Genomic DNA, 23,997 nt, shown 5'->3' with positions numbered 1-23,997 from the left:
TACATACAGTAGATGGGGGGAATCTCCTCAACCACCACCAATGTGCAGCATCCATCTGGATGATACGACGGCAGCCATATTGCGCCAGAACTCCCTCCACACACCAGCTTGGAGAGGAGACAGAGTGATAGAGCCAATCCGTATGGAGTTGATTTGGAGGCCATGATGGACCGAAGCCAATGGGCAAATGTAGCCTGGATTTTTCTAAAAACATCCTTGTATTTTTAATGACCACAGAGAGTAAGGACCTCAGTTTAATGTCTCATCTAAAGGACGGTGCTTTTTAACCATCGCATTGGGTGAGAACCCCTGCTGGCTTCACTAACATCTCTTCCAAGTTTTTCCCAGGAGATCTCCCATCCAGGTACTGACCAGAATCATCCCTGCTTAAATTCAGTGGGAAACCTAGGCTACAGTCTTGGGCTACAGGGGGATATGCACGGCTCCAGACAAACTTTTTTTATTAAGAGCACAGTGGCCCCCAAATGAAGATTTTAGGGACACAACCAGAAAATGTTGGGACTCACCGTAAATCAACATGCTAACTAAATATTGACATTTAAAAAAAAAACAAAAAAACAAACAAACAAAAAAAACACTTTTTTTTTTTCATATTTAATTTTTTCATATTATTTTCCTTATATTTCATACTGCCATGATGGTGATGGTGCTGTCGGTTTATCTTGTTGTTTTGCCCTTTTTCCTTCTATAAACTGCGTTAATGAATTGCTGACTCTGGATATAGTTGATTTCATGATTTATGAAGGCCCAGCATGAACTGTAGTGGCCTCCAGGAGTTAACGACTTCCATTGGGATGCGATGGGGATATTGTGACAACACAATGGCGGACACTCCATCTCGACCTTAGAAACATCCCAATTATCTCTGTTGTCCTGCAGTGGCTTAAACACTACCTTTCACACTGGTGTAATAAAGATTCACTAGGCCAGAATGGCACCATATTCAAAGTTGTTGCTGTTGTACAAGTTAGACAATCACAATTTGAATAAATCTGCTGATTTTGAGAAATTCTGGGAAATTGCTAAGAGAATAGCTGGATAATTTAGATTTGTGATTAAATAGGTGTTAGTCACATTAACATTTCTTAATTTATACAGTTTTGAACAATATTTGAGAGAAATAGGCCTTTTGTGTACATAGAAAAAGACTCAGCTCATGAAAAATGGGGGCAAAAACAAGTGTTGTGTTTATAATTTTGTTCAGTGTAGATACAAATGTGACACAAAAACGCATGATATTTTTTCATCAGATATAATTTCTTAAAAGTATGCACTGGTTGTCTGATTTACAAACAAATTACTTTTATGACATGGTTATTTTTTTGTGAGTCTGTCAAATACCTAGAAACCATGCTGAAAAAGCGATTTGAATCGGGCCTTGATGCCCCAACCTCCTTATCCAGTTGTGCCACTTGTGCCGCTTCTTGACATGGGTTTAACGACTTCTAATAATTATGTAATACACTTTTATATTAATTGTAAGAATTGATTGGCAAGTAGCTGAAGTTACTTCTGTTTAATGCGGTATTGATAGCCATTTGCTTAAGGGCTTAAATCAAAATTCTGCCGCGTTAGCCTGGCAAGCGCAGGTCTGAGAAAGTGTGACTTACAGAAGATATACTTAGCGTACGAACGTGTCGGGAATCATGCTATAAATTTAAGAGAGAGGTTAAGGAATAGGTTAAGAACTACTTGGTGATAAGAACGTTTTGGGGAACCGGCCCCTGGTCTGTAATTAGTCAACTGTAGTAATTTGCCTCTTAAACGTTTCATTTTATGAGCTAATGGCTCCTTGGTAATTTTTTTTTCAAGCTGCTATGAATTATTGTGGAATGTCAAATTGTCAGTACCTGACAGTACACCACTCGTGTGTGCTGCTAAATGCGTAATCAGATTAGCTAAATTTATACAATATAAAAAACCCACAGGGAGTGGTGGATTTGTAGTAATTTTTGAATGGCAGGAGGTCCAATTCTGCTGAATTTTGTGAAGTTGTGCGAATGCAGATTCTGTGTGGGCCTGTCATTAGCATATCTCTCTAACCTCACCCCAGAATACCCTGCTCATCTCCACATGTACGTGATGGAATCTCCTGCTACATCACACCATGCCTCATTGAGCACTCTTGTTCCATGAGTGATTCCCTAACCAAAACACACACAGGCCCGTGGCCGCTGTGCATTTTAGTTTAAGCAAATGAGATTAATCATGTTATTGATTAAGCACTGCAGTTGGTTGCACCTGGATCAGCAAAGAATCCTGGCAGCAGTGTCATCATGCAGCATACTGTTGCTTTCTGGACATCCTCCACCCTGGTAATTATGGATGCAAACTCTGCTGTGTCAGAACTACATGGAGGATGGCAGTTTGAGGTCATCAACGTATGGATCACCCAACCTGCTTTATTCCCCTTCGAAGTGCTGGATCTGTGTTCATGTGTGCCTGATACTTGCTGCTGCAAGAGTGAGATCAGATATGTACAAGGCAGTTGGGACCACAGTCACCAAGCAAACCATTACAACCATTACCGTAACAAGCTGCAATGGATTGATAGGGATGCTCATATTGACCATTTAACCGTTAACCGAAAGTAAAACTTTTGACCGATTAATGCTATCAGTTAAACGGTTTAACAGTTTGTTGGTGTTTTGTCGTTTTTGTTTTTTGCTTGTTTCACAGTTTAAATATGAGGAAACACACAGGCCAAATTCCTTCAATCATCCATTACAATGGGTAAAACCAAAGAATATAGTTCTGATGTAAATCAAAAGATTTTTTAAGCATCACAAAATAGAAAATGACTGTAAATTAGCTAAATAATTGAAAATCCCAATTTTGACCATCAGGGCAATAGTTAAGCAATTAAAATCAAATAAAATGTTACGAGTATGCAAGACGAGGATGTGTGTCTATATTGCTTTAATGGACTGTGAGGAAGAAATTTTGAGTTGCCAAAGACTCTCCAAGGATCACAGATGGAGAATTGCAGAGAGTACTTGAGTCTTGGGGTCAGAAAGCCTATACAAATTTTTAAAAAATCAAACAAGTAACCTCTACATCACCACATTGGTTTGGAAGGGTTTCAAGCTCATCCAAAAACAAACTTCAGCAAATTAAGTGGTCAAACACGATTGCTGTGGTCAGATGAAACAAAAAAAAATAAAAAAATAAAAAAAAAAATCTTTGTTTGGTGTACACAAGGATAAAAAGTACCCTTGTACCATGTGTGCAATTTACTAAATCGTTGGATCTTAAATGTTGTGGGCATATTTTTCTGCTGGAGGTCCTGGACTTCTTATTCAGATACATGGCATTGTGGATTTTATCAAATATCAACAGATAAAAAATCAAATCCTGACGCCTTCTGCTAGAAATCTTATAATGGGCCATGGTTGAATCTTCCATCAGGACAACGATCCAAAACAAACATCAAAATAAACACAAAAATTAGTTATAGAGCACAAAATGAAGCTTCTGCCATGACCGTCCCTGTCCCCTGACCTAATGAGTGGGCTGAACTGAAGAGAAGCACTACCATGGATCTGGAGGGCTTCTGAATGGAGGAATGGTCTCTGATCTCTTGTCAGGTGTTCTCCAAACTCATCCGGCATTATAGGAGAAAACTCAGAGCTGGTATCCTGTCAAAAGGAGGTTGCGAACAGTATTTAATAAAATACTTGGCTAACGTGTTTTGGAGAAAAACTTTTTTTTGCATTATCTAAGGTCCTTTTTTGATGTTAATTTCTGGTCATCTTTAAGATAATTTTGTTAGTAAATGATAAATGTCAGATGAATATGAGTGATTTGAATGGGAAATTTCTGTACATTGCTCCCAGTCGTAATATCTCGAGCATCTTCCCTGGCACATTGTTTATGGCGAGAACCATTTTCACTCTGCTCAATAAAGCCTCAGCATAATTAAAGGTCTTTCAAGGATGCAAACCATGTCATTCATGTAGCCCATATTTGTGTGGTGGTGTCAAGTTCTTGTTTATTGTAAAATGGCAACATATAGTTAAAGTAAAATACAGACACACTTTCACAGTTTATGACATTTGCTGGATGTAGTATTGTGCCGTAAAACTGCAGAATCACTTATTAAACTCCAACGCAAGCATCTGTGCTTAAAGTAGATAGATAAACATTCAAAGCCATTTTCCAGGTCATCCAGATTGGTTTATTCCATATCGTATAACTTTTATGTAATTCATTCCATGTATTTTTATGGAAACTATTTTCTCTTTTCTGTCAGAACATCCCCCACTTTGGAAAGTGTAACTGAACCACTGACCGCGCTGCGCTTTTCATCTCTGATCAGCGGTGGTTTGTCATTTTGCCAATGTGAGACAAGCCAGACTTCTACTTTGTCTCTCCCACCCTCTCATTCATCAGGGTTGGAAGGAAATAATATCTTTGCTTTCTTTTATATCACCCATTAGACCAAATGACTTTTGTCTGTTCTTTTTTAAAGTAAATCAACAGCATTTACTTTTCTAGAATATATCCTTGACTTAAATTGGCAGATATCCCTCCATGCTGTTGTAGTGATCTTACTTTGATTCCCTGCTGTGGATGCTGGATAATAATTTTTCCCTTTCGTGTCACTGTGATTAGTTTCGACATCTCGGCTAATTGAAATGATGCTGCCATTAACACCTCTGTGAGGGATGGGATGTTCTAAATCACTGCCTTACATAGAGGACGTGTCATTTTTGCTGTCACATCTGATATTCTACTCTGCTCCTCTGTCATAATTCTCAAAGGCAGGCACAAAGCAGGCTATATCCGTTTAGTTCACGGGCTATCAGACTGACCCTGCTGCTTCTCTCTCTATTTATCCCATCCCCTCCCCTCTCCCCTCAGGGGCCTGAGACCTGGACGTCACCCGGAAGAAGACGATATCGTGCCAGAGCTTGCTAGAAGCATCCACCCCCGAGAGCGACCTGACTGGGAGGAAACCATCAGCGCAATGGTGAGAAGCCAAGTGCTCAGTCTCGCACAATTTCAGCGACTCCCTCCCACACCCTACGTTTACAATTGCAGTAGTAAAGAGAGCAGATAGCATACCCTGAAGCTGTGAAAATTTAAGACTGGCTGGTTGTAAGATCCATATTAGCGCCAGACTGACATTATTACCTGGACGTAACGTAGGAACATGCTCTTGCCAGATGCCTGCAGAGCAATAATGTAGATTATTAATGTAGATGATCATTATATGAGCTGCCACAAAGCAGAATTATTTATATAATTCATGCATTATGAAATAAAGGAATGAATGGACATGAAATGTAGATTTGAGTTTCATTGAGAATTATTTTAGGAAGGAGACAGATGCATGGAGTAATGGTTACTGATCTTTATGTAAAACAATCTAAAAACATGGTCACTTTTCATCAATATATTGCATGCATGCTGAATACAATGATTAATTTCTATCAAATATGTAAAGCGTAATGTAGTCAGTTATTCATTAATGTAAAATACACCCTGTCATGAAGCAGCTAACACTTCGTCTGACTCTTTTGCCATGAGTGATGACGTACACTACAGTATATCACAGAATATCCCTGGATGACCTATTAAAATGGAGTATAGTAATAGATGAATGTATTTCACTGCTTTTGATGATCTACACCATCTATAACGTTCTTTCCTCAGCCTTTGTTTTTTTTACAGAATTAGTTCATGAGGATTTCACCAGCTCTGACATACTTGCATTCAGTGGTGCTGATAAAAACAAAAACAAAAAAAAAAACAGTCTCCATAGCAACCTGACTGTTGGCTGATGTTGTTTTGAGCACAAATAGATTAGCAAAGACATCAAGGGAATCACCATGTATCAGATCACTCTTATGATACATTAAGTTAATGCTCTTAGGTTCAGTTTTATAACATTGTGTACCAGGGTATTAATTTAACTGGTTAATTTTACTGTCAAGGTCATCAAGCTCTATTCAATGTTGACTCTTCACTGTCGTGACCTAGTTTCACTGTCACTTATAGTGAAGTTGAGACTGTGATGATCAACAGACTGGGTGTTACAAATAATGAAACGGAACTAGATTTGGACCAGACCCAGTCTAGCTTTTTTCACACCCATGTTTTACACCAGTAGAAACTGATCGGTTCAGCCACATGGCAAATTTGAGGGCCGCATGGTCAGGAGGCTTTTAATAATTCTGTGTCTGACTTCTAAGAGCCAAACTTTCAAAACATTATTCATATTTCATGAGCATTCTGAATCACTAGCTTGTTTTGGTTGGCCTTGCCAGATGTCTGTCTCTCATTTGTTAAGGAATTGAAAAGAAGTCGATTGAGCGTTATAAAGCATATCAGCTGTCAAAAGATTCAGATGCTGGATGCACACTTAGCCTTTGTAGACAACAGTTCAGGGTCATTCCGCTTTTTGGCATATCTGTTTAACCTGTCTTTGACCCTGTTGTTGTATTTTCTTTCCTTCCATTACTCAGCATGTCTGTTCTATGGTGCCTAAAGGTGCTCTGTGGTGTTAAATGATATTCTTAATATACTGTGCTGTGCATTTAAAGGATGACGCTGTGTGTGTAAAAGGGATTTGTAAAAGGGTACTTCTTTGCATAAAGATTTGGGAGGAGACTGTTCTGTTAAAAAAAAAAAAACTATATTCAGGTGCTTTATCACTTGGGCCAAGCCCCTGCCCATATGTGATGCGATCTGGGAAAACCCGTCGGATGTCGCGTTTGTACATTTTCAGTAAAGTCTAAAAATAGATTGAATGTCAGTTTATTGTAAATTTTGGGTGTTCAATAAATTATTATTCTATAACATCTTGTTTACCATCTCTGAATATATCTGGGGAAAATTCACTAGTTTAGTGCAGGAAAAATAGCGATTTATAGTGGCAAGCTGATTTTTAATCTAAGATTTAAAAGATCTTGCTCGCCTCTCAATCGTCCAATTTCAAAATGGTTTTTAACAGGGTGAATTTTGAGTTTGTATGCTTTCAAATGATACCTAATCTATGATGATTACTAAAATATGTGATATGAATAAAAGGCAATAAAACTAAAGAGCGCCAGTCGTCCTGTGACCGTTAATTAAACCTGTTTTTCTCAAAATTCCGTTTCTGAAAATCACAGCGATCAGCCAGCTTCAGATAACCATAAATTTTGTTACAGACAAAAAAACAGATTTGGAAAGGGCTTGAACCCAGCTTTAATATGGTTGCAAACCTGTAATATGTTAAATTTCACCATGTGGTGGGTTTTCCCAGATTCCATCACATATAATGAATGAGTATTAGTGATTGTATTTTAAATTCTGAATTAAAAATGTTTAAAAAAAAAAAAAGAGAGAGAGAGAGAGAGAGAGAGAGAGAGAGAGAGAGAGAGATAGCTGTTAGGTTTTCCTTATTTTTGGTCTTTAGCTGATCACATACTGATCTTTCTTTCAGGCACGAAGTGCTGAAATTCCAGAGCTGAGCTCTGAGCCTCTCATGCGCTCCTGCAGCAGCACTGCCAGTATGAAGGTGAAGAATGTTAAAAAGTAAGTGTCAAACATTAACACCCACAAAGTCACAAAGGTTACTATATTATCCTCATGTTTCCAATTGCTGAATATTAAACTTACTGATCTGTGATCTCTTCAGACTCTCATTCACCAAGGGCCACTTCCCAAAGTTAGCCGAATGTGCCCACTTCCACTATGAAAATGTTGACTTTGGGACAATACAGGTAAGATCTTAACCCTTTAATATCAGTAAACCTGCTACAGAGTGGCTCTCAGTGGCTGGACTTGAAAATGAGTCAAAAGGAAAGATTAAATTCTATTGTGCATGTGTGTTATTGTGCAATAAAATGTCAAGGGTGTGCAGATAACACCAGAGCGCCACAGCTGGGAGAGGAAAAGCAGCGTGTCTCTAATGTAATGCTCCAGGGAATTGAAAAGTGAGGATCAATGTGATATAACATCCCTCTCAAACCTGCAGTAGCACTCTTGCAGATGATTATATCCTCAGCTACTTCACCATACATTACATCTCGATACATGTCACAATTCAGTTATGATGCATCGCTATATCATAATTTTATCTCAACTGAAACTGCGCCAGAAGCGTGACTGAAAGACTCAGTGTGATGGCAAGAGAGTGTTTTTAATGCATATGTTTCAATCTCTTCACTTTAGTCCAGCATTGTGTCACACTGAGGGACACCAGATGTAGAGTTTGCACTGGTTTAGGTAAACAAGTATCAAATTATAAATGTTTAATTGAATAATAAATAATGTTGCAGGGTTCATTATCCTGCTGAAAGAGGCCACTTCTACCAGGGAACACCATTGTCATTAAGGGATGTACTTGGTCTGCAACAATGTTTAAGTAGGGGTGGCATTCTTCAAAATATCTTCTTTTGTGTTTAGCAGAAGAAAGAAATTCAGGCCACGTTTACACAAAGCCGGGTATTTAGTGAAACAAATATTTTCCCCCTCTCCGTTTTCAATAATAACATCGTGCACACATCCGCATAAATACACAGTCGAGCGCCATCATATCTATGCCAAACCTATGGGCGGGAGTGTAGGGAGAAGGATAAAGCCATGCAAGCCAATCAGAATCCTCAGATTCGATAAGAGAGAACCTAAAATGCCGTTTCTCCCAGTTGACACGACAACGCATAACCAGCATTTTCAGAAATCTTCACTTTGGCCGGAGTTTTTAGAAATAATCGTTTTCTGTGATAAAAACAGGGTTTTCGTGTAAACGAGAGGCCAAACCGCAGGGAAATATCTGCGTGTTCCCTTCATGTAAACGGGGCCTCATACAGATTTTAAACAGAATTTTAATTTTGAAGTCTTTTAATATGTGGACTTGTTAGGAGATGATTAATGATATTTGCTTCACCTGTGACTGGTTTTGGCTCATCATTGTGTATTTATTTTTCAGAGTCAGAAATTCACATTAATGCAAGTTTAGTAATTGCTAAACACCAATAGACCAAAATTTGGCCTCATTTTTCTATTTTTTTTATTTTCGGGAAATGCTTTGAGGGCTGCTTGGTTTGTGCAGGGTTTCCCAATCTGCGGCTCGTCACCCCCATCAGGGCTTTCTGAGGGGTCGAAGAGTGTATTTGATTTTAGAGAAGCTAATGGTTTTACTCATCACGTTTAAATAATCCAGGCTAATAAATATGTCTTTTATAGATGGTATTTTTTTTTTTTTACTGTAATTTTCTATTTAAAAGCAGTATAAACTAAAGCTAAACTTAAAAGGTATTTCAAGTCCCCTGCATTCTGTTCAATTCTTTTGAGCTCCATCTAGCTGCAAGAACCATGACAAAATATCAAACTGAATAAAAATTCTTATTGTTCAATGACCTGGCTGTGATCAAAGCAAATGGACATGACAGAGTGAAAGTCTGCAGTTTTTTAATTTAGCAATTCGTAAAACCATTGCGTATTTAACATTTGAAAAAATGCAAGCATAAGCAAATAATAACAGTTGAATATTTTCAACTGCTTATCTACACATAAGTTTACTTTAAAGGTGTGGTTGTGAAGCATATGACTTGTGAAACACATGACTCATGAAGCATATGACTTGTGTCCCCTGAGAAAAAGGGTGGGAAGTGGAACCACTAGGTTTGAGAAGTGTGACAGCTTGACTTTGTGCATGACTTTCGGTGTGAGGCAGTAACAAGCTCAACAGTCTAGAGAGGATTAGAGGGCATTCACCGGACATGTTCTCCCTTTCAAAAACCGATAGACATGGTTTTTTTTAAAGAACTATTTTTAACCGGACTACATTTTAGAACATGACGCTTAATGTGCTAGATGTCAAATAAAGAAGCAGCGATGTGCACATTCCTACTCGCGACATCTTTTGATGTGGGAAAGAAAACTTTATCTGTTCTGAATAGATTCGGCTTCTTCACAGTGGTGTTCCCATTTTACATTTCTCATTATAAACTGTATCAAGGCTCAGTGAAAGACTAAAAGGACTGGTGGGAATGCTGAATAGCGCCTTGTTGTGTAGAGACAGGGAGGTGGGGTGGTGCGACAGTGTCAGAGATCTCTGTGCTGTGTTTGGGATTAAGGATATAATGGAGCGCTCACAGAATAAGAAAATAGATTGGCATGGTGTCGAGGGCCAGACAATTGGGACGGAGTGAAGCAGTGGTTTCTTCAGGGGGCCTTCACACTGAATAGTAATCCTGCTTTTGGAGGAATTGCCCTGGGAAAGCCAAAATATGAGACAGCTATTGTGCATTCACATGTTGCAGCGTCGACATTTCTTCATTGCTGTTTTAGATTATTGTCATTGTAGCATTGTGTAAACAATCTAGGTGCAGCCGGTTGTATCCTGCACTGGCGTCCAGTAGAGGGCGGCAGCTCCTTTCTTTCTCTTATCGTACCAGTTCGCAGCCAGTGCAGCAGGGTACCATGGCGACAATGAAGATCATCAATAGTTCTCTTTACTCTGCCACATAATCATGGTTTATGCACAAAACACAATTCAGTCTGGACAAGTCCTTTACAGACCAGAATTGAATGAGCCTGCAGTTTTACAGCAGCAGCTGGCATGGATACTATAGCCATGTTTGTGGAGTTCCTACCAGAATCATGTCATCCTTCTGCTGGTGATTTATGAATGGTTTGTAATTACAGGCAGATCACTGACTGATACTCCCAAAAGAGCAGCAGAATGACTGGGTTTCTCTCTGCATTCAGAAATGGCTCCAGAGAAACTCTGTTTTCCACAAATCTTTTTACTGTGTTAGCCATACACATGATTTAGTTAATTAAGGATGCACATACCTCACTGATTATCATTAATGTATTGGTATCGGCTTTTTTTTTTTTTTTTTTTTACATTGAGTATGACAAATGAATTTAAACATAATAATAAGGGGATTTTGGCAAAATTTTGGTGGTGGTAAGATTTTTGAATGCTAAACAAAGCTATATTTATTTAATCAGAATTACAGTAAAGACAGTAATTTGAGGATATATCATTACAATTAAAAAAAAAAAATAGAAAGCATTACCATTACTCGATTGCCTAAAGAAACATTTTTGTAACATGAACTAAGAATGAACAATACATCTTCATCATTTATTTAACATTTACTAATACATTATTAAAATCAAAGTTGTATTTGTTAACAGAAGTTAACACTGAACTAATAATGAACGACTCTTTTTATTAACTAACTTTAACAAAGATTAATATATACTGTAATGTACTGCTTATTGTTAGTTAATGTTAGCTACTACATTAACTAATGTTAACAAATGAGACCTTATTGTAAATCGTTACCAGCCTTTATGTTGAAAACATTTGTACACTGACTCGTCTACTGTTCCGAAGTTTGTTCACGCTCATGCGTTTGTTAGAATTCATAAAAATGTTACAGGCCAACTAGCGCGTGACCCCATTTCATATACTCCCTAATGCTGATTTTTACACTCATTTGGCTTTTGGAGAGTGTTCATTTTAGGCCCTGGTTGTACCATTGTTAAAGCCGTTTGCCATATTATGTGTGCCACTATAGGAGGGGTTCATGTCCCCCACAGCAAAACGTTTAGCAATAATTGCTGCATTGCTCACGTGGCATTGACCCTTTTGCTTTTAGCATCATGCATTGATTTTATTGTTACATTCCTGTACATGGTCATATACCATTGCTTTTCACTGGAACATCATTTAGATTTTCTTGAATGCTATTTTTATTTTTGTGCCCTCCTCTGCCTATGTTGCATGACATTTAAACAATTGCGGTTTAAAGCTCTGGAGGTGACTTTGTATTTGATGTCTTAATTGTGTTGTTGGATACGGCCGCCAATTGTATGTTGGTTTATTCTTGCACACAATGGAGGGCTTGTCTTCTGGATCCATCCATGGCCTTTGCTCAGCCTTGTATTGCAGCCGTGTGGTAACTGGCACTCACTGTTAACCACAGCCAGTGGAAGACAAAAGTGCAACTTAGATTCAATTACATATATGTCTTAAGTTCATCAGCCGTTCAGAAATGTGTGTGGATGACACGTGTGTGTTGTACCAGTGGACCGGAGGAAATAGTTTCCATAGGCACCCCTCCCTGCTGGTGAATGAGTGAGGGCAATGGCTGTGTTTTTAGTGTCCCACTGTCCCTTCCCCCATTTTCTGCTCCAGGCTGATATAGCTACTCTGAATACTCTCTGGATATACGAACCCCTCGACCTAGAGCTTTCGTTGGGTCGGGCCTGTGCCAGGCTATGTGCTCATTGCCCAGTATTTGCTGTGGTCCATCCTCTTACATTTGGTCACCAACGAGTTATGATGCATCAATCTTGTGTGCTTCTCAACAGCAGAGCTCATCCTGTGCTATTCTCAGCTCTGTCTCAGGCGTTTTGAATTACTGTCCACAGTCTGACAATTATTATTTACCCTCTCTGTCTCTCTAGCAATCTATCTTCATATCTCTGGCGCACATGACACATTTATTCCTCATCTATTAGGCAGTCTGGAGCAGAGATGCTGCCTCTAACCCACAGGTCAGACAGGCCAGTATGGCTGCTGTCACTGTTCAGCCATCACATTGACATGAACACTTGCTTGTGCCCTCAATGTAAATCAGAAGGGGAGTCACGTAGCGTAACAGCAACACTCTTTATCAAATCAGCTAGTTTAATAAGGAGTGAGTGGTAGTTGTGTTTGCTACTAAGGGCTCTTGAACGCACAGAATACTGATATAAAAACATGCTCCTCTCTGTTTGTTTTTTTATTCTCACCACAGGCCATAAACGCTTGGATTCTCATCCTGCTTTGGATTGGTCAACTGTTCATTTTTAGGGCAATATTGATGTTGATCAGCACCATCTGGTGCTAATGGGAAAGTTATAGGAAATAGCATCTGCTTTGTTAACATTGCTATTCAGATTTATGAGACAGGAAATATGTTGTTTAATTCTGCCTTCTAGGTGACTGAGTATCTATATTTTGTGTTCCAGCATAAAACTAATCTGTTCCAGGAGTTCATTTCCACAGATGAATACTCCACCAGTTTAGTTCTTTGTGGTTTAATGCATGGGTCTCTCTTGTGCAAAGAGTACTCTCTTGTGTTTTATTTATCTCAACAGGCTTTTATTCTTGTTGGCCTATCCTGTCGAATGGAAAATTGATTGCTTGCCACATTGTGAGTAAATACCAGTCTTCCAATAGTGCACTGGCGAAATAGACTTGGGAGATTCAGCCATTTTAAGTGAGAATCTCTTATGCAGCAATATCGTGAAAAAAGAATACTATTTAAAATGATGACTGCTTTATATTTTAACATAATGTATTCTTGTGATAGCAAAGCTGTTTGCTAAATGTTCTTTTTCTTTAGCAATTACTCAGTCTTCATTGTAATATATCATATTTAAAGTATGTATATACATGTTTTTATTTTTTATGATGTATATTCATACTTAAAATCCCTAATTTGTGCATCTCAAGTGTTATTTGTGTGTGATTTTACAGGCCAGTCCAAATGTTTTACCAAGTAAAGTGAACTTTTACAGATATTCCTTGCTTAAGGTCATTGTACACTGAGCCCGAAATTCTCGTCCGAAATGACCTCACGTTGTGTCAATCCCGAAGCTTTCGATTTAAGGAGAAAAACTTTCGATTTTCGGTTTGTTTTTCACATCCGTAGCAAGCATTTTGAGAGCTGTTTTGACAATTTAAAGCCACAAGCGAACGGCAAAAACTGTTCAGGATCAAATAGTTCGTGGAAATTGTTTTTAATATATGCCTCCAGTATCACTAGCAAAGCATCAAACTGATGCTTTTTGTATTGTTTTTTTTTTTTTAATTTTTTTTTTACCCCACAACTGATTCATTAATACGCATCTGACTCAGTGTGCAAGGTGTCTGTGTGTGACTAATTTTTAGGATGACGAATACGAAAAAATGCATGCGAAAATTTCGGTCTCAATGTGCAAGGGCCTTTAGTGTGTAACAAACAGTAAACTGCATAAACAAACAAAGCAGCTTGTGAGATAATATTTGGCAAGCTCTCCGATGTGAGATTTTGCATTGAAATGTATTACTTTTTTGCAAGCTGGGCGTTTTAGATCTTTTTTTATATAGGCCTAGCAGTTGCCAAGTCAGCATTGTGGATGCACAAACCCCAAAGAGTGGTGCATAGTCAAGGCATGACATCTCATGTGGCCTGCCCCTCTCTCCATCCGAGCATCTTAGACTGCAGTATGTGTATATTTACACGTGTGGCCACATAAATCATGTCAGTCAGTTGACCCCATGTATGCTTGTTAATGACAAAATGCCTCAGCTGGTATTGTGGGGTAGAGATTTCAGGAGGAACTGGCCTGTGAAATAGTCCTTCCCCTTCCGATCTCCCTCGAGCCCTGCCTTATGCCCTCTACTCATTAACAATGCTGATTTAGGAATCAAACTGCTCTTACAAATCACAACAGTCTCAGAAGAGGGCATTTTACAGACGAATATCTCTGTAAAGCACCAGACTACCCCATTCACTCCATGGAGTCCTTCTACTGCTAAATAGATACATGTAGCCACTACGTGCAGACAGTGTTTTAATAGCATCTGCTCTTGTACTGCTGTGCACCTTGTTTGGGGAAAACATCCTGTAAGATCTCTTTGGGATGTTTACTAGCTGCTGAGCTGGCTTTGTTATCGATATGTGCTGTACGATGTGTTTTCAGTGTGCAAGCACCTTTATATGTCTGAGGCTGAGCTAACAAACTAGCCTAAATCATTAACAGTGCGGATGAGGCCAAAAGCCCAATAACTTGTTTGTGCTTGGAGGAATGGAAACCTATCAGAGTGAAAAAAATTAAGACCCCCTTCCCCCATTTTATTTCCAAACACATGTAATATTGCTGTTTTGGAGGGATTTATGTGGGGGTTTTGTATGTACTGTATGGTAAAACATTTATTCCAATAAATATTGTTATTTTGTACTTTCTCTTCATCAAAGAATCCTGAACAAATGTGTCAGTTTCCACAATGATAATAAGCAGCATAATGGTTTTCAACCTAAATATGAAATGTTACTTGAGTGCTGAATTAGCATATTAGAATGATTTTATGAAGGATCATGTGACATTGAAGACTGAAATAACGCCTGCTGAAAATTCAGCTTTACCACCACAGGAATAAAATACAGTTTAAATTATATTAAAATAGAAACCAATTATTTAAAATACTTGCAATCGACTTAGAAAAACATTTTAAATAAAATATAGGATAGACCCCAATCTTGTGAATGGCAGTGCATATATAAGAAAGAAAAAAATGGGTTATGATTGAACAATTTTTAGTTCTAGTTTACCTTCTTGTGTGTGTTTTAATCTTATCAACTTTAATCTTTCGTCCGCATTAAACCCTTTCAAAGCTACCTTGCTTAGTTATGTCATCCTCAGAGGCACTGCTTTATCTTGGTCCCTCCTCTGCAATGAAACAATGGAGCACTCCACTATTGCCCACAGGGCAACGCACTCAAAAACACAACCACTCTGCAGCCCGACAAAAATACTACTCATTCCACCCCCCTTGGATTGGAGAGCGTGTGGGAAGACCACTTTATATGCACAGACCTGCTCTTACCTCCACAGTCCCGCCCTATCCACATAATTTTTTCAGCACAGTGATATTTTGTTTGTAATACCACTCAACGATGTGAATCTGGCTACAGATTATGGTACAGTTTCTTGACCAGCCACACCTGACATGTTCATTTCAGTGACCTCCCATTTCCTTGAATGTCCTCTCAAAGTGTGATTTGTGGAATCAGGGATTTACCCTGGCAAAGCTGGCAGGATGCCCAGCTTCTGTTCAGGCAAATCTGGATGAACTAGGTCACTAGTGGATTTTAATTGTATGATATTTATTGCGGTTCAGAAATAGTTCTTATTTTAATGTATGATCCAGTGGATGATGCTATGTCCTTCAAGTTCAGAATATTTTTTTTCTTGATTTCTTCGTGCTTTAAGATGGAGGTAATCTATTACTCAGAGGAAAGTGTGTTTCTTTGCAGCAAAACACTTTGTTGTAGATTGTTCTCAAAGTTTGGACCTTTTCTTCTGTCTTGAACATTTCAGGTCAAGGTTTGGGACTAATTGGTTAGTGTTGTGTTTCCATCAGCCAATCAGCATTGTGGTGTCATCATGTGACTCCAAAGTGATTCGTCACATGACCTTTAGGTGACTGACTAAAAAAGTGATCCAGAACCAGAGTAGCCTATATATTTAGGCTGGTTTTGGGTTATCTTTTGTAGACAGACACTAATCAGGCTTGTGATCTAATCACACCCCTTTAATAGAATAATTGATATATTCTGATTCAACAAACACATACACAAAATTACTTTAAGATTTTACTGCACAGAACTATTAGATTTGCAATTGGTTACAAAAGCGATACTTTGATGTCAGTTCATAATGCTTTAAAGGGATTGCCTCAAAAGGACCATGTATAATACAACATTTGCAAGATTACAAATTCATTTGAAGATATTATCTTTGTAATTTTGCAAATGTTGTATTATACATGGTCCTTTTTGAGCTTTGATGAAATTCGCAGATACAGAACCTGTTTTTGTGGTCCTTGCAGAAAGGGTTTTAGCATACCGACTGTTTAATTGTGTGGTGAAATGTGACCTGGATTTTAGGATATAATATATTACAGATAATTATAATATTATGAAACAATTCCTAACTATCTCAATTTCAGCATTTATATGCTGAGATAGATGTTAAAAACAAATGTTATTAAATGAATAAACTATTCAATCTAACTAATTGACTAATCCTGAATTCCTCAGTTTAAGGAATGTGTATTTCCCACACTCAAACTCTGGATTTGTTTTGGAACTGGATGCTTGAGGGTGTTAAATCTTCTGCTGGAATGTGTCCACCCTTAAGAATGCTCTTTCGCAGCTCATCCAGACACATTAGTAAGTAACTGGATAATCATACGACTTGGTGTTTCTTTATTCAATGGAATCACAATTCTGGCCCTTTAAAGGTCATCGTTCTGTAACTTTGCAGGAGAATGATTTGTTTGTTAACTTGCATCATATGTGTTCCTCATCTTGCTGGAACACATTCTTGTTGCCATAGCAAATGGTACGTCATATGTCATTAGTTTTAAGCCAAGGCATTTTTAAACTCATCTTCACATTTTAGCTCAAGTCTCTAAGCTCTCATATTTGTTTTGGTCTGCATGACCTTTTCCACCTCCATGAAATATTCCAAACACATCTGATACCAGCCAGCCTCCCTCCTCAAACTCACACATTCACTCTGAAGCAGCCATGTGTTTCTGAGCGAGTGACGACTCCAGGGAAGGATTTCTCATTTCTGCAGGTCGAATAGCAGGACTCTTGGATCTCTAGTGCGTTCCGTGTGGTTGACTGCCGCATTTCACAACACTCCTCCAGGAAAATCGTTTTAATCACCCTCAGATGTGCTGTGATGGCACGAGTGACCCGTTGCTTTTCTCTGTCCCCTGCACTGATTTACGGCTGAAAGTTGTGGAAATATCTACCTGTGTGCTTGTACTTCTATCACAGTCACTATCACCATTAGACCTTGAACTAGAAGTCAGGTTAAGCTTTCAAAATCAACAAATATGTACTTTAAAAGTTTGATTTCAGTTAGACTAAAGCAATCATTTTAAAATCTGCCTTGATCTAATGATGATCTAATTTAAATGTGTTGCAAGATTAAAAAAAAAGAGAGAAATCCTTTTATTCACCAAGGATGCATTAAATTGATCAAAAGTGACAGTAAAGACATTTATAATGTTACAAAAGTTTCTTAAATGCTTTAATAAATTTAATAAATGCTGTTCATTAAATATTTCATCAAGGAATCCTGAAAAATGTATTACTATTTCCACAAAAATGTTAAGCAGCACAACTTTTTCATCATTGATAATATTATTACTTACATTATATTATTATTATTATTATTATGAAATGTTACCTGAGAACCAAATCAGCATATTTTAGAATGATTTTTGAAGGATCACGTGACACTGAAAACTAGAATAATGATGCTGAAAATTCTTCGTCATCATAGGAATAAATGACATTTTAAAATATACAGTATTTGAATAAACAAAGTTATTTTCATTTGTAATATTTCACAATATTCCTGTTTTGCCTTTTTTTATTAAATAAATGCAGCCTTGGTGAGCTTGTTGAGACTTCTTTCCACAAATTGAAAAGTACTGTAGTTGTCAATGTTAAAAGTAAAATGTTGTATAATAAGCCTGGGTTAAGATCATATCCAATAGAAACAAATCTTTGGGGTATGGATGCTAAGTGCATCCCTAAAATCAGTTAGCTGACAGATATTCAACAAATACGCTAAATAGCTATAACATTTCATTACACAAAACTACCATAATTCTCATGAACAAGCATTTCAATTATGTATAAAAAAGGGAACATTGCAGACTCACAGTTATAATGTATTGTTGACATGTTATAATTCATTCAAAGGCAATGCTTTTATGGCTGAAGTGTATTAAGAGCTACGAATACTAGCACGCCTAAATCAAGTTGCATGTCTAAATCCTCTTAAACACCTTTAAAATATCGTCATTAACTCACCATTGTCTCTAAATCTTTGTTTGTTAAATGTACACTGTCTCAAATGTGTTTTTTTAGGTAAACTATCCCTTTTAAAATTACATTTATTGGTCAACCTCACCATTCGTATAGTAATTTGTTGGATTAGTCAGCTTTCCTAACCTGTCTTCATTAACAAACACTGTAATTAGGTCATTAAAAATGGCCATGAACGGAAAGCGCCCCCCCTGCCAAAGTACGAGACATATGGAGGCTCTTTGTTTCCATTCTTTGTCTTTTGTGCTACTACAATTGTGTGATTATTAGACAATAAAGCCTCAAGCAGCCATTGTCGTTCATGAAGGATTCTCCAGACATTCTCAATGCAGCACTAACATTAGTCTCTGTCCCTTCTGTTTCTCTCTGGACAACACTGGTCCCAGAGGATCAGGACGGAGTGGGAAGGGCACATGCTGGAGAACCGCTCTGTGCTCCTACAAGGGCAACCCCCTCTTCCCAGCTCTCCCCACTGTTTCTTTTGGCTCACCGGCCCTGTGCTTTGTCCCAGGGACTGTACCACTGAGAGCTAGCGAATGGGGGAGGCGCTGGGGGTTGGGAACAGTGGGAGACCAATAGAGTCTGCAGAAAACGAGAGCGTGTGGTGAAAAGACACCACAACAAATGCAAAGGGAGGACTGCTTTTTTCATCATACTTTCTTCTGTGTGTTCTCTAGACCACTTTTGGCCAGCAAGCTAAGTGAGTGATTTTCAGATAACATGGAGTAAGATGGACCGAAGCATCTCATCACAAATTAGGAAAACCAAACTGCAATGAAGTCCCTTAAAACAACTGGATTTCTGCAAAAAGTCGACCAGCCAACACTTCACTCTGTGTAAGTGTGCAGGAAAGCACCAAAGGGGAGAACCTTAACCCTTGTGCTTCACAACAACTCAGCCGGGACGGCACTCCGGAGGGGGTGGGAAACTCAACTGACATCTGTGTTCTGCCGAGTGGATTTGTGTTGAACGAAAAGAACCGGTTTTACTTCCACGCATGGTCGAAGGTTGGGAATCCTTGAATGTTTAGGAGTACGGCATCCGAATTGAGCTTCCAGCGTGCAGCCGCAATCTTGGGTTGAACAAAAGATGCTGCGTTAATGAGCGTGAACGGGATGTTGTGCCTCTGTAAGTCGTCTTTGCCCTTTTTGCTCACTGCTTGTTTTATTTTCCCACCTTTTTATTTTGCTCTTGGTCACTTTAATCTCACTTTATTCACACTTAAAGGCTGCAGATGTGCTTTAAAGAGACACCTAATGTCTTCAAGTCTCACCAGGGCCATTGACATCATGCTTTGTACTTCAGATCAGTGCTGCGTAACCATGCACTATGGAGATTTACACCACTAAATGGATTTTCTGTAACCGCTCTTACGGGACGCTCAGTTCCTCCTGAGCACCCAGAGTGATTTAATATCTTTCATACCTGTGAGTGCTTGTAAATGATTAGATGAAGAATTCCCATACAGTGTAGATGCTTTCCTTAAGGTTTCAATCAAATAATAGTTCAGTTGAACGGTCTGTCCCAATGCATTTGTTTGTACGTCCCATGGGACTGTGTTAAAAACCCTTTGTGGTCACTGCTAAATATATTTCCCTAACTGTTTAGGTTATGGAAGCCCATCTGAGTTCCTTTTCCTGGCACTTGTGATGGGGATACCGCTCTTTCTCTCAACACTGGCAAGCTGTTCAAGGGTGTTTTAAACTGTGCTGTGAATATCTGGGTCATTACTTCTCATGTTACCCAGGGTTTTCTGAAGAGCAGAGCTGCGCTGCTTACCGGACCTCCAGATTTCACGTACACCTGGTTGTGCTTCTCTCTAATCTTTTCCCACTCTTCTCAAATAGACCTTGCTGGTCAGAGGTCTGTTTCTTTGCTCGCGTCAGAGCCGCAGCGTTAGATTTCACTTTTCACTTGTAAGGATGTGGAATGAACGGAAGTCTCAGACCGTGGCTCAGTCGGGCCTTCATGTGGTATTGTTAAGATGTCTAAAGTTTCACTTGCACACACACTGAGACAGATATTTAATACTTCACAGCTCTCTGTAACCCTGCCTTCTTTAAGGGCATAATCCTCAAGCTCTGAGTGCAGTGGCACTGAGCTTTCACTCATCGTGACAGGAATACAACCTAACGGCTGCTTTCTGAACTAGAGTGTAATTAACACTGCCACACTCATATAGGTGAGATTTGACTGCAGATTTCAGGGTTCACACAAACTTTTTTCTAATTTAAAGGAACATTTGGTACTTTTTGTAATATGGTTTCAGCTTTCAGGTACAAAACGGAGACTGTGAAAGGACTGCATTGTGTTGTTTAAACAAAAACTAGGTGAGTGGACAGTGCTAAAGACTACAAGAATACAGGTGTAAGATTGGTCTAAAACATTTTGCGTTTTGATCAGAAAAGCTTGTGACCACATTTGTAGTGTAAGTGCAATAAGCCCTTATGTTTCCCGAACAATAGCACGGGATCCAATATGTAATCATTCCACCAAACCAAGGGTTTGCAATCTTGGCAGTGTCTGTTTACACTAAGTGTGAATTGCCAACCTTTTCATTGACATCTTCTTACCTGACAACTTGTTGATCAGATCATCATAAACACAAAGTGGGTAGAGAGTTGTTTTTATTTTTGCTCTTCTATTAAAGCTATTTAACTAGATGGAGACACTTTATTGATCTCATGGTACATTTTGTGCTAATTAAATTATTTATCAGTGGATGCAACCTTTTATATGCTCCATCTAGATTTACAGCTCAATGCTTTTGCTACCAACTGAAGTCCAAGTAGCTGCTGTCAAAGCTCTTATTAAAAAGATATTTGCTGTTATGCTCGTTGTTTGAGTTTATTAGTCCAGTATATAGAGGCTTTTTGCATGATGATGTTTATTTTTATGTGGGAGTGTGAATAGCTGCACTTGACAAATATAGTCACCCTTTGTTTTTGGCAAGACAGAGATTTTTTATTTATTTATTCTCTGTTTGTTTTGTGTGTCTCTCGCTGAGGTCATTCACCATCATCTCACAGTATGAACAAACTCAAATGAGTCACAGCAGAATCTTTTTCACTCACATAACACAACAGTCAGTGTGTGAACACCATGAGATGATGTAATGGGTAATATTTGAGTTATTAGGGTGAGAGGACTTTTTTTATTTGATTGATATATATAGTTAGTCATGGTACATCATTTCTTCTATGTTCCCTCGCAAACATGGATCTGGGACTATTTTGAGACGCATCAAGAAAGAGTTTTTTTGTACAGCGTTCAAGACAACAAACAGATTCATTGTGCGTGTAATTGCTCTTAGGCTGGGCATGCACTTTGCAAGTTTAGACACTCGGGAGCCTGTGATCCATTGCACATGTTACGAGTCAGTTAACCTGGTAATCATGTCAAAAATTTGGCGCTAAACACAGAGATTGGAGTTTTCAATGTTGGTGCTATAGCTTTGGATGGATAAAAAATAAAAAGATGACTTTACAAATGAAATACTAAAATACTAAATACTTAAAATACTAAAAGTTCATGAAACTGTTAAGCAAAATTTTGAATGTTTACATTTTTCATGCCCCTCTCCACTCTCAACGAATACCCTCCCACAGAGTTTGTGCTCATTAGTGCTCATTAGTATATATATATATATATATATAATATATAATATATATATATATATATATATATACACACACACACACACACCATGTTGATAAAAAAATCTAATGTGTATTGTTTTTTAATTTCACTTTTTTTTATATATTTTTTATATAAATTATTATTATATTAATTTCACGTTTATTTTTACATTTATCACTAAAAGCTACGATGGACTGAAGAAATGTAATCGGAATATGAGTGACTTGTTTACATGCATAGCTCAGTCTGTGATCTGTCTGGATTCACCGTTTCAGCGCTGTTATATTAATTATTTACAATATTTGGACTGGACAATATGCTCAGCTGATGACAAATCATTTAACACATCTTCAAACCCGAGGAACAATCTCTGCACCTTACTACACAGAAGACCCGTTGTTGCTAGTCATTTTTTCACCAATATTAAAAAAGCTTCTGATAATAGCAACAGAATGTGATGTTTTCAGCTGTCACTAAAACTAGAAAGTATATAGTTTGGGATATTCGAAATTAAATTAACCAATCAGCAATACCCTTTATCAGCTCTACCAAACGTGGATGTTTTTCCACTAAGAAACGAACATTATGTTTTGATTGATACTGTGAAGCTGCTTTGATGCAATCTAGATTGTGAAAAGTGCTTTATACATCTACTTGACTTGACTAGAGTGTTCATTCCTTCCTCCTTCTTTTTCTTTATAGTTAACCCTCGCAGATGAACAGACTGAAGTGACACGGAATGGCCTGGAGTCAAAAGAGCCTGTGTATTTGGTTCAGATCTACTGTCAGGTAAGACAGAATATGCTTGTCTATGTACAGTACATACGCATGGACGTCTTTGTGTACTTCATTGCATCTTGCCTTTTTTTCACTGTTTTGACCATTGAGCATTGCTTTTTGCATTGCCAGGTTTAAAATCGTATCTTCCAAAAACAAATATAGCAGAATCTAGTACCAATCTGCAAATACAAGAGGGTCGCGATTTCTCTCAGTAAAGGGAGAGATGTAATCGTCAACTTGAGACACCCCAGTAAAGCCATAAATTAAACGCAACTATGTGTTGTTGCGTATACATTTGAGATGCAGACCTACGTTTTCACAATAGTTTGTTAAAACAAAATTTTAACTATCCTTTTTTTGCAAAAAAGTAAAAGAGAAGCTACTGAAATGGATAGTCCACTCAAAAACTAAATTGGACGCTTCTATTTTTAAGGGAACTATACCTAAATCTGGTACAGAAATCAGGCAGCTTGTGCACTTGATTTGAGCACTGGCAGATGTGATTGAAAACTCAGTGGAAAAATATCTGAAGTCTTGGTTTGTGTGTGGAAACCTCATTCCATCTCAGTGTGTGAGAACTCATCCAAATCCACAGCACTGCTCCTGTGTGTTTAAAATGAGAAAACAAAAAAAAAACATTAACGACTGAGAGTGCATGTTTGGCCAGGAGCCGTCTGAATGGACAGGGATCAGACACACAGGAAAAGCATTTTAGTTCCACTCTCATTGGCGTTTTTCCAAACAAATGCTCCTCAGTCCCCTATGAAATGCTTTGGAAGCAGGAAGGCTGAACAACTGTTTGTTTTCCCTATGGGTGCACTAGTACACCAGCGTTTTTTGAAGCATTTTCTCCCAGCCCTAGTTCAGAGAGAAGTGTTTCATAGACATTGAGGTTTTCCATTTAGTGTGGATATGGACCCTGTGGCTTGGATGCTGAAGG

General features: G+C 38.3%; 1 protein-coding gene across 3 annotated transcripts in view; it reads left to right on the top strand.

The window, feature by feature from the left end:
* The window catches only part of arhgap32b (Rho GTPase activating protein 32b), an 85,003-nt gene that overhangs the window by 30,169 nt on the left and 30,837 nt on the right, over positions 1-23,997 (top strand). For all 3 annotated transcript variants that reach the window (XM_039686143.2, XM_039686142.2, XM_039686141.2), the window contains exons 3-6: positions 4,885-4,993; positions 7,454-7,545; positions 7,649-7,733; positions 22,980-23,066. In XM_039686143.2, coding sequence (XP_039542077.2) covers positions 4,885-4,993; positions 7,454-7,545; positions 7,649-7,733; positions 22,980-23,066 — 373 coding nt within the window. The remainder of the gene's footprint in view (positions 1-4,884; positions 4,994-7,453; positions 7,546-7,648; positions 7,734-22,979; positions 23,067-23,997) is intronic.

The sequence above is a fragment of the Pimephales promelas genome, chromosome 19 (assembly GCF_988280905.1).
Source record: "Pimephales promelas chromosome 19, fPimPro1.hap1.1, whole genome shotgun sequence".
Lineage (NCBI taxonomy): Eukaryota > Metazoa > Chordata > Actinopteri > Cypriniformes > Leuciscidae > Pimephales > Pimephales promelas.
The sequence above is the reverse complement of the archived record's forward strand: the minus strand, read 5'-3'. Positions and strand labels throughout refer to the sequence as shown.